Here is a 12,023-nt window from a genome sequence, read left to right as displayed (position 1 = left end):
ATTCATCCACTTTAAAATTTATTTTAGGAAAATTCAGAAGTAGAAGTAGCCATCAACCGAATCTTCTGTAAATCAATCTTAGCCTTTATAAAAAATAGAAACAGATTTAAAAAAATTAGAACGAAACAGACTTAAAAAAAATTAGAACAATATCTTTTTAGTAGTAACTAAATCAATTTTTGAAAAGAAGAAAAATAAAATAAAAAATATTTTAAAAAATACCTTTTTCTTCGTCGATTGACTGTAACATCGTCGACGGCAAAACCTCCATCAGCAGCACCGTCTCTCTTTCTTCTCCTATTTCTCTTACTGAACCCTCTTTCTACATGCAGCAGCACCACGACCCCTCTCTCTTCTCAGACGACGTTATTCTCAGCTGGGTCAGGCGCGCCACGACGGCGTTCTCCTCGGTTGGGACAGGCGCGCCACGACGACGTTCTCCTTAGGTTGGGTCATAGGCGCGCGACGAAGGTATTGTAGTCACTTTGAGAATGAGAGGGGGAAGCAATGAGAGGGGAGATTGGCGGTGACGGGTAGGTGGGTGGCGGACAGTAGTGAGGAGGTAGGAGGAAAATTCACTGAAAATTTTTGAAAGAGGGAGAAGTGAGGAGAGAAGAAGAAGTGAGAAAAAAGAAAGTGATCGTAAAATGGGGTTAGGGTGAGGTAGTTTAAAAATTTTATTAAAAAATTAATAAAAAATTAGAATTTGAATATTTTTGTCATACAAAATTCATCTTTCATAAATACAACATTAATTATTAAATTTCATGGATACTTTTTATAATTTTTCTATAATTTAAATGTAATAGTATTCCCGTGGTTAAAAAAGAAAACAATAAAATACCACTAAAGTCTAACCTACTTAGAAGATATAAAAGTTTAAATTTCGTCCCTGAACCCTATAGAAGGAACTTTCCTATTTTTGGAATCATAGAGTTAATAATAATAATAATAATAATAATAATAATGCGCCAATGAGTAATAGCTCAAATGGCATAGTCTTCCCATACTCAATTAAGAGGTTGCGGGTTCGAATCTCATATCTTTGGTAAAATAATAATAATAATAATGCCAATGAGTTATAACTCAAATGACATAGTTTTAATAATAATAATAATAATAATAATAATAATAATAATAATATAGGTATTAATTAAGATAGGTAGTCCTTTATCTAAACAAAATTTGGAACTGTGTATTGTTCCAAAATCTCTTCCTAGCTATGGCCTTCTAGCTTGTTAATGTATCAGGTACCTTATTATATTTGCTTAGATACAAAATTATTCTTAAAGTTCCTTATACACCAAGTATATATCCAAACATTTTGATTTTATTTTCTATAAAAAAATATTTTTTAAATATAATCCTGTAAAATTTAAATTTGTTATTTTAGTTCTCGTGATAAAATGTTGATGTGACATGTTTAACAATGTAATGTTTATATAAGCATTTAATAGAATAAATGTTTAATTACTCTGTTAGTCCCTATAGTTTCGTAAAATTTTTAATTAGTTCTTTATATTTTTTTTCTTTTTAGTTGAGTCCTTGTACCAATTTTTTTTAATTGGGTCTCTACACTTTTTTTTCCTTTTATTTAGGTTTCTATATCAATTCTTTTTTTTTAGTTGGTCCCTATAAAATTAAGCCAATTACTACTAAGAGGGACTTAATTAAAAAAAAAAATTAGTACAGGGACCCAATTAAAAAGAAAAAAAGTATAGGGACCTAATTGAAAATTTTACGAAATTATAGGAACCAACAAAATAATTAAATCTAGAATAAATTAACGATGAGAACTAAAATAGACAATTTATATATATTATATGATACTAAAATCAAAAGAAAAATTTTATAAATCAAAAGCCAAAAACATATATTTCAGAGAGGACAAAAATTTATTTAAGCCTTCATTTGATTATCAAAATTTATGATTCCTTAGCTTGAAATCCAAATGCAGTTATTCAATCATTGCATCAACTATATTTATAATTTTTAAGCTTTCAAAAATGTTGTACTCAACGTTTCAATTTCACTCGTCTATTTACGTTTCTAATTATAGTAGTGTTGAGATAATTTTTAATTTTGGAATATGAATAATAATTTATTTTAAATTTGTTTTTTAATATTAATTAGACGAAATATATATTCATCATAAAATATTTAGTGATCTCATAAAAATGAAAAGGAGGGCCACTTAGATAAAGATGTTAAAAACGTTTTTTTTTTAAATATTTTTAAAAAAATTAAAATTTAACATATATAATTAATTAAACTATGTTATTTTTATTAAAATTAGACTGGACAAATTAATTTAACTAAAAAAGTAATAAATTAAATTTTAAATTTGTCTAAATTAATATTTTTTTATAAAAAATGACTATAATATCCCTAATTAAAATATCCATATATATATATATATATATATATATATATATATATATATATATATATATATATATATTGAAAACTCTAAATCCTAATTCTATGACGACGGAAGAAAAAAAGGGATAGAATTTAGAATTTTCAAAGTTAATATATATAATAAGAGTATTTTAGTTATTTTCTATAATAGGGGTATTGTAATCATTTTTTATGAAAATAATATTAATTTAGACCGATTCAAAATTTGATTAACCATATTTTGGTCAAATTAATTTATTTACTTAATTTTGACAAAAAATAACACGATTTAATCAATTATATATATTAAATTTTAATTATTAAAAAACATCTTAAAAAAAAGACGTTTTAAACGTTTTTACTGGCGTCCAAATGAAAACCAATAACAAACTATAAAAGAAATTATTCATTTAAAAAATGCAAAACTTTTTAATGGGACAATAATCTCTCGTATGAACATACACAAATTTCATATTTGACATGTTTTTGGGTCATTAAATATAAACAAGTCAACAGCATAAATTGTTTTGAACATGTTACGTGTGAATTTGCGAATCAATGACAATGATGGAGGAGGAATTCAATACCAATATTCAATGCTACATCTTCAAATCTTTTGAACCAATTAATAATTGGAGACCACTTTGATAAAGATACTAAATATGTCTTTTTTTAAAGATGTTTACATTTTTCATAATATTATTGGTCATCTTTATAAAATCGATTAATAATTTATTTCTTAATAAACCATAACAAAATCGGTTTATTATAGTAATAATAATAAACCCAGTTGTTTGCATTATAATTATTAGACCCGATTAATCCGATCGATTTATACAATCTAAACCGAATTATGTTTAAATTTTTTGATATAAAGACAAATATATCCCTAACTTTTATTTTGTGAATATTTAAATCCCTATAAATATAAAAATACAATTAGGTCCCTGAAAAAAAACCTAACTCTAGCCCCTTGTCCTTGCCCAAGTCCAAACCCAAACCCAAGTCCAACCTCTCAATAATCTCTCAAGCTAACCAAACAAACCTAGCCCTATCGTCTCCTTCCTCTCCCTTTCTCACGGAAGCTCGAACTCCTCATCTCTTTGCTCACTGGCTTCGCTCATCTCTTTGCTCACTGGCTTCGCAATCGCAAGCTCTCTCCCTCTCTCGTCTCCAGTCTCGAACCCAAGGTCCTCGTCACTTCCGTTCTTCAGTCGTCACCGTCTCGCATTCAGCCGCGCTCGCACGCCTTCCCTGAACTCGTCGTCGTCGGCGTCAGAAGTAGCCGGTCTCGAGACTGATCCTGCAAAACCTGATCTCCTTCAAATGCATGAGTGACATTTCAGATCTGGGCTTCATCGCTACATCTGGATAATTGGAATGATTTATGCTTACTTTGTTCCGAATGTAATCTCATATGCTGGTTTATTTGATGATATCCAGCTATTTTAAATTTAGAATAATTTACTGTCTCAGGTTATAACATAATTTCATATACCAAATGAAAAAAAAATCATAATTTAAGCTTAGTACTGGAAAAGAAAATGCAGAGCATGTTATAACTTTAACCTATTTTAGCATGTTTGGTATCATTAAATACAAGTTTCACAGTTAATTGTATGAATGATTAAAAATCGGAGAATATAAACCTTTATATTGAGAATACTGTTTAGGCCCACAAACAATTCATGTACAACAATGTACAAATTACTCAACCTGATATAATCTGAGAAACATCATATACAACTACCTAATTTGATCACTACCGACTTCTGACATAAGAGTGAAAACGGTGCATGCCATCCAATTCAGTTACAGGGAGGGACTTCACAGGAATGTTGCTGGACCTTCAAGAAGAAATGCTGTTTCCATGGCTTGTAAGATCAATGCAGTATTAAATTTGAAATTCCTGAAGCTCCTGCCAGGCCCTACTATATCAAGATTTTTAGATTCATTTTCAGGCTTTGTGGGCTGGCTATCCATGAATGTTGAGCTACTCCCTGTAGAACTGTGCTTTGCTTTCCATACGCAAATTCCTTAACTAGTGTAAAAGGCTTGTCAGCAATCATCTAAGCAACTCACTTTTCAATTCTCAACAAAATCCCAAATAAAATACAATGCAGTGCAACGAATTGAACCATGTGTGTAACCAACTTACCTTTAAGGGGCAAATCAGGCCTTGGAGCCATAGGAGGTGGATGTGATGAAATCAATGATTTCAATGATCTGCATAAAGACACCAGTCTTCATAAATTTCAATAACTCCTGGGACAATGACCAAAACTATCAAAAATTACGTGCCGCTGTACTCACGCCAAAAAAGGGGACACCATATAAAGCTTGGGGCAGTGATTCCACGACATATCACTTCATCACTTGCTGGTTGAAGGTCATCAAGCCGGTGCCACATATAGATTCATATAAATAGAAGAACACCAGTACTCAAATACGAAACCAGGGACAAAATAGCAAATGCATTATAATGAATACACATGACACTATTAGAAAATGATCCAACCAGATAGAAAACAAAACTTAAAAGTAACATGAGAAAGCGTCACATACACTGATCTCCTTTTTGGTTTGTGGGGCAAATGCAGTATCATGTTTCACACCAGCAATAATGTAAAATTAGCTATATCTCAAAATCTCCATGCATAGATTCCTTTACATCATTGTTAGTTATTCGTGCCACTACTTATTTCAAAGTCCATTTTAATTTCAGTTACTAATTTTTTACATAACCCCTTTAATTCTGTTTGATCCCAATTATACAATTATTAACAAAATACTAAAAATTCCCAATTTTGGCTTCAATCATCGATAAAGTTCATGTTTTTATGAATATCCATGTGCCCATATTAGTGATCTTCACTCAATGTGATTATTTTCAGCAACAAAGAGAATAATTAATTGATATTTTCAGCCAAAAAATCAAAGATAGCAACAAAACAGAAAAGGGAAGAACAGGAAAATTTGTTGGAACTCACCAAATTAGGACTAGGTTGTGCGAAGGAAGCCGAGGAGTTGCTGAAGGCGAGGAGGAAGTTCGGGGACCTGCTGCTTCTGTCTCCGGCGACGAAGGGCGCAACGACGGCGCGAGACTGACTGCGAGGCGGTGACAAGACAGGGAGCGACGACGACATCCAGTCCCGGGAGCTGCTGCTACTGCCACCAGCGACGATGAGGGTAGGGAAGGCGCGCAAGACCGGAGACCGTAGGAAAGCGACGACGAGCTTGTCAGAGACAGTGAGAGAGACCGATGCCGATAGAGGGAGAGGACTTGAGTTCGCGTCAATGAGGCAGAGAGGCAGAGTGAAAGATGAGAGAGCTGCAGTGACAGTAATGTCGAGGGGGAAGAAGACTGTGAAACGACATAGTTTCATAGATCTAAGGAAAAAAAAAAAAGACCCGAACTGGTTTATGTAAACCGGATGGGTCGAACCGGGTTTAAAACATCTGGTTTGGAGATAAATTTTATTAACCGGTTTTTAATAAACAATCAATCACAGAATGACACGTCAACAACTTAAAAAAAAGTTGTTTTGGACCTCTTTATGGGAGTATCCCCTTTAATAATTAACTTTCGTGTTCCTAACTTTCGAGAGGAGTAATGATATAATACCAAACTTTTAGTATTCTTCTTACTTTGTTAAGTGAGTGCTTAAATGGTGGCAGTATTTAATAACGAATTTAGTTAAGGATTTATCTCTACTTTTACTTTGTGCTCAAATATATATGTTAAGATTATAAAATATTTTTTTATTCAAAATACAAAAAAAAAATCAAATTTTTAATATATTTATTAAAAAATTAAAAAAATTATTAATAATAATCTTATTGTATGCGCTAAAAATATATATTAATTAAACTTTTTAGTTAAAATATACTTTAAAGATACGTTGAAATATATTTTAAAGACATAGTTAAAAATAGTAAAATACAGTGTAAATTTTTTAAGTTTTTTAATCTATTTAATGTATTAAAAATATAAAAAATAATTTTTAAAAAAATTTTATTTAAACTTTTTTACTCTTATAATGTATCCTAAAAAATATATTAGCAATATTCTTGTATAAATTATTGTATAAAAAATTGAAGCTTCTAGGATATTTATTGTACATTTTTTTGAAAAACTTTTATCGTTTTTACAAATGTTTTTAACCAAACTCATTTTTTTAAATCTAAAAATATTGATTATTTTCAATATCTAGTAATTAGGAGAATTATTAGAATGGTGTAAATTATTAAAGGTTGAAAATCATTTTAACAAAGAAAAAAACAAGAGAATCTGGGTGGGACACGTCTTGGACCAGGTGGAAGTTATAACCCTGTCATGCAATTGGCCCAACCTCAAAATAAAAAAAAAATGCATGAAAATAGAATTTACTGAATTTGATATTTGATTTATCTAAAACACATAAATCTATCTATCTATCTATCTAAATCATATAAAAATTAATGATTTTTGTTATAGTGTTTAAAAGATATTATCTAATTGTTAAAATAGGTTAAATAATTAATTTTAAATTTAAAAGTATAAAATTAAAAAAGTTTAAATATTTTAAAATTACTATAAAAGATAATTTAGACAAAATTAAACACTAAACAAAAGACATCATAAAATTAGCCAAAATTAATATCAACATATAATAAAATAAATTTATGCCATATTACTTTTTGTATCTATACTACATTAATAAGTTTACATACATGACATCAACTTTATATTTTTACAATATAAAAATAATTAAATTTTTATATAGTATTAATATATCATTTATTATCAACTGTTATAAATTTTAAATTAATTTTGATATACCATTAATTAAATTTTTTAATTAATTAACTTAAATACATATCATTACTCAATTAAATTTAAAAACAACAGTTAAACACAATAATAACTATTATATATTTTTTTGTTAAATAATTATATTGAATGATATATAAATTACTAAATGAATATGCGTACAATAATTTTTTTACAAATTAACTTTTAAATTTATCATGAATTTGTATATTAGCTATTAAACTATTCTTCCACCTTATCCTATGACAATAATAAAAAAGTCTCGTGACCCACAAATTCAGCCCAACAGAATACATAAATTTAATTATAATTTTAGTCTTTATTATCTTATCTTTTCTTTTCTTTATCTTATCTTTAGTTGTTTTTATCTTTCATAGGACAATGCTTTATATATATTTAATTTTACCTTCATAATTTACAATTCAATTCAATCAATCAACAATTAGTAAAAATTCGCATTCTTTTCTTTTCTTATTCTTTCACAATTTTATCATTATCTAATCTACTTTTAAATAATATAAGATTTTAATTTTTTACTATATAGTATTATTGATGGATCTTAATCTAATGTCATTAGATTTGATAAAAGTTGTATTATTAAAGCTTGAAGCATGAAAAGATTTGAGTAGGTTTTGACCTCTATTTGCTGAGTGAGTTACAAGTGTAGTGTGTTGTTGTTGTTGCCTTGGTCTTTGTTTCTTTCTTTCTGCGAAGACACAAACCCAGCCATGCACTCATAGAATAGAATCTCTCAAATCCTTGTCCCTCTCTTAATCTCTCTCTCTCTCTCTCTCTCTCTCTCTCTCTCGTGTTTTTTGTGTGCGTCTCCTTCATTCTCTCTCTTGTGAAGTGTGAACCCCATTTGGACTCTTTCTTCCTACCACGGCTTTCCCTTTGATCCTTTCTCTCTCTCTGCAACCCAACGAAAAGTACAATTCTTTCTTTCATTTTCTACAACCCCACTACACACGCCTTCTGCTTCTCTTTCTCTCTTATTTTTCCTTCCATCAAACGCCAGAAAAAATGCCTCACCCTTTTGCTTCCTTTGTGGGCTTCCTCTCCTTCTCTCTCTAGGGTTCTGCTTTTTTCCATTCTTTCTCAGCTTTCTTCTGTAGCCTCCTTCAAAATCATTCTCTGTCCCAATTCAACAACTACCCTTTTGTTTTTCTCAACCTCTGATCACAGTTCACACCTCAAAATCCTATCTTTCCTCCCCCTTGCTTATTTTGCCCCTCCCTAGGGTTTTTGTTCATTTTCCTCCCAGAATAAACAGCTGAAGGATCAAGCTTGGAACCACAATGTGGATTTTCAGAAGCTCGTAGCCTGCAGCTTCCACCCTGAATTGCCTAATTTAGCTTTTAGTTTGTGCTTTTTGCTTTTTGAGCTCTGTGTTTCTTGCTTTTTTTAGCTGCACACCTTCTGTTTGAAGAATGGGCTGTGTCAATGGCAAGTGTTGTAACCGGTACCCTACACCGTCAGAGGGTGGCTCCAGAGACTACAGAGAACTTGGCCCTTACCGTGCACAAAGGAAGCACATACTCACTCAGAGACCATTGGAGGTAGCTACTGTTCCTTCACATAACTTCACTTTGGAGTATTCTGTTCTAACCCAGAGAGGATACTACCCTGATTCACCTGAAAAGGAAAACCAAGATAGTTTCTGCATTAGGAATCAGATTCAAGGTAACCCCAGTGTCCATTTCTTTGGTGTGTATGATGGTCATGGTCAATTTGGTGGACAGTGTGCAAACTTTGTTAAGGATAGGTTAGTAGAAACATTGTCTAGTGACCCTGCATTGTTGGAGGACCCTGTTAAGGCTTACACTTCTGCATTCTTAACAACGAATTACGAACTGCATAACAGTGATGTTGATGATTCAATGAGTGGTACCACTGCAATTACAGTGCTTGTTATTGGTGATACCCTTTATGTAGCTAATGTTGGTGACTCAAGAGCAGTGCTAGCTGTTAAGGACGGGAATAGAATTATTGCTGAGGACTTGTCCTCGGATCAGACACCGTTCCGGAGAGATGAATATGAGAGAGTGAAGCTTTCTGGGGCAAGGGTGTTGAGTGTTGATCAGGTAGAAGGGCTTAAGGATCCAAATATCCAAACTTGGGGTGACGAAGAGAGTCAGGGTGGCGATCCTCCAAGGTTGTGGGTTCAAAATGGAATGTATCCTGGAACTGCTTTTACAAGGAGTGTTGGGGATAATTTGGCAGAGACTATCGGTGTCATTGCTGTTCCTGAGGTGTCAACAGTCCAGCTTACACCGAATCATCTATTCTTTGTTGTTGCAAGTGATGGGATATTTGAGTTCCTATCAAGCCAAACTGTTGTTGACATGGTATGACATGCTACCTATTTCTTCTTTAATTCTATATCTTTCCTTCCAAATGTCCATTTTTTTTTAGTATTGTTATTCAGATGGTGTCTAAATTTTTCTTCTCAATCCATTCTAATGTTCAATGTTGTTTTTAAACTAAATAGCAAAGGCTTCAATTCTGTGACCCTGAATTGGAAATAGTTCACAAGGCAAACCTAGCAATGCTATTGCTAATAATTCTTTATTGTTATTTTACTTCAGGAAATGTTATGACTCAGTGTCTTGATGAATTCTATGATTTTTTGTAATGGTGCAGGCAGCAAGCTATTCAGATCCCCGTGATGCATGTGCCGCCATTGCTGGAGAGTCATATAAACTATGGTTGGAACATGAGAACCGAACAGATGATATAACAATTATCATTGTTCAGATCAAAGGCCTGTCAAATGTATGAATTACTTGAATATTATACCCTTCTCATTTGTATTTTATGCTTTCTAAATTTAGCCCTGCATAAAGATTTCAAATTTGTAGTGTCCCATCATATTCTTACCCCCTTGCCTGTGCCGCCATCCTTCCAAAATTTGATTGTGCTGTTTTGTTAATGTGCTGCTCACTTGAAGTTATCTTAGGCCAATTCTATTCAGATAATTGTTTGTTAAAGGTTTCCTACTGTATTTAGTATTATCTGGATCTGGGGTTTTGATTGGGTTGATAAGCACGGCAACATTTTACACATTTGTTTCTCATACATTCTTCTTGCAAGCATTTTATACAGAGCTAAAAATTCTATTGGTGGTTCAATCATTTGATTCTCTCCTATCATTTGATTATTGGCTTGTTTATCTAATCTTTAAATTTTTGTGTAGTTAGGTTCATCTCAAGTTGGATCAGGTGACATCAATGCCAGTATGTTAACAAGGTCCAAGAGGGGAAACGGAATATCAGAGACATCCACTACTACTGTGTCGGAAGTTTCTCGTTCTGTGAGGAGTGGAATCTCCGATTTACAGACATGTCAGCATGCAGTCTCAATGAGAAGTCCAGCTATAGTCGCTCCCTCACCAACTGGTCAAAGACCAATATGATTGCTACAAACTCACTAGCATCATTTCATATTAATGGTTTATTAGTTTCTGCAAAGACTTCTCAGATTTATCCTTTTCCATCAACAGTGTTCAAATAGAGGCTTCATGGAACAAGACCAAGTATCTTTGTTATTTCTCCTATGTGGTACATATCTATCTAATATTTATTTTCTATTCTTCGTGTCATCTACATTATCATCGTAAATTACTACAATGCCACTATGTTCATCGAGTCAAAATGCTGGCTCAATTTCATTGGAAAACATTAGCTTAAGTTATACCAGTGTAATTTCATCCTAGTTCTATGTATATATGTATATTCCATCTATTCTCAATATTCCAATTCTGGTTACATATCATCATTTAACCATGCAGAACCACTTGAACTTGTCTTCTCAGATGACGCGACAACCTCGACTCTCCAGATTTATGCATTGGAAGAGTATTCATAAATTACTTGAGTTGATGGAGAGAGGATGATGCAGGAAGAATGGCTGGTGACTGACTCATTCGTATTGAATTATTGTAAATTGGTCAGCTTTGAAGGGCAAAGCAAGATGCTGTTGAGAATGTAAATTCATTATCCTCGCTCATGCTGATGCTGAGTCCAGTGTAATATAACTGTTTCCTTCCTCCTTGAATATGAAATTGCATTTCAAAACGACTTTCATGTTTTAAATTATTGGGAGTCTTCAATTCCGGGGGTCTGGAGAAAATTGCAATAGAATTTTCCCAATCTTCCCTTCCCGAATCAAAATTAAGGAGGGGGGGGGGAGGGATCATAATTTTGAATTTGGTAGGTGTTAAAGTTAATTTTTTTCACTTTATTCCTTTTTTGCAAATTATAATATGCCATTTCATCACAATAGAAAGTTGTAAAACTCTTTAAAATCCAGCAAATTAAAATTGTCTGATTATTTATAGGTTCTGTTTTTTTTGTGGTCTTGATTTATAGGTTCATTGAATGCAACAAAATATAAGGCCCCTTTTCCAACTCAGCATGTTGTGGATTCATGGACCATAATAAGCATATGCTTAAGTTTCATTGTCCACAATCTCATCATGTCTCCAAAGTTTCAACATTTTGAATCCTGTAGGCTTTACAAATTGTTTGATTAGTGATGGGTCTCACATTAACCAATCAATCTCCTTAAAAAACAGTACCAAATTGTCTGTTATATGAAAAGATATCCTACTATTTCTAATGCTCACGTTCAGGCAATATGTTCAGTAATCTTACACCACATTTTACATAGGTTTGTCATATCAATTCCCTTTTGGTGAAACCAAACAAGAAATAGGAAACTATGGATAGATTTTAGCTTCTATAATTGTATACCTTAAATAGAGAAACTATCTGCCGAAGTATGAATTATACACTTTAAGAAAGAGAAT

General features: G+C 32.1%; 2 protein-coding genes across 8 annotated transcripts; one reads left to right on the top strand and one right to left on the bottom strand.

The window, feature by feature from the left end:
- Nucleotides 1–4,034: 4,034 nt before the first annotated feature.
- LOC112741119 (uncharacterized) lies at nucleotides 4,035–5,786 on the bottom strand. The gene is made up of 3 exons (XM_025789963.3): nucleotides 5,391–5,786; nucleotides 4,559–4,665; nucleotides 4,035–4,441 (listed from the first exon to the last, which is right to left on the bottom strand). Exons 1-2 carry the CDS (start codon nucleotides 5,784–5,786, stop codon nucleotides 4,573–4,575), a joined length of 489 nt encoding a protein of 162 aa, XP_025645748.1. The 3' UTR covers nucleotides 4,035–4,441; nucleotides 4,559–4,572.
- A 2,103-nt stretch (nucleotides 5,787–7,889) lies between these two features.
- Nucleotides 7,890–11,850, top strand: LOC112741117 (probable protein phosphatase 2C 35). Of its 7 annotated transcripts, XR_011871610.1 has the most exons (6): nucleotides 7,890–9,561; nucleotides 9,857–9,988; nucleotides 10,414–10,611; nucleotides 10,716–10,773; nucleotides 11,028–11,240; nucleotides 11,584–11,850. XR_011871610.1 is itself a non-coding variant. In XM_025789960.3 (5 exons), the coding sequence occupies exons 1-4, from the start codon at nucleotides 8,644–8,646 to the stop codon at nucleotides 10,724–10,726; spliced, it is 1,263 nt and encodes a 420-aa protein (XP_025645745.1). In that variant the 5' UTR covers nucleotides 7,890–8,643; the 3' UTR covers nucleotides 10,727–10,773; nucleotides 11,028–11,289. The 7 variants fall into 7 exon arrangements, 3 of the variants coding, with proteins under 3 accessions (XP_025645745.1, XP_025645744.1, XP_072071504.1); XR_011871609.1 differs by lacking the exon at nucleotides 11,584–11,850 and having other exon boundaries at nucleotides 11,028–11,289; XR_011871608.1 differs by lacking the exon at nucleotides 11,584–11,850 and having other exon boundaries at nucleotides 11,004–11,289.
- The last annotated feature ends 173 nt before the right edge of the window (nucleotides 11,851–12,023 follow it).

Source organism: Arachis hypogaea, chromosome 14 (genome assembly GCF_003086295.3).
Source record: "Arachis hypogaea cultivar Tifrunner chromosome 14, arahy.Tifrunner.gnm2.J5K5, whole genome shotgun sequence".
NCBI lineage: Eukaryota > Viridiplantae > Streptophyta > Magnoliopsida > Fabales > Fabaceae > Arachis > Arachis hypogaea.
Note: the sequence above shows the minus strand (reverse complement) of the source record. Positions and strands in the feature narration are given on the sequence as shown.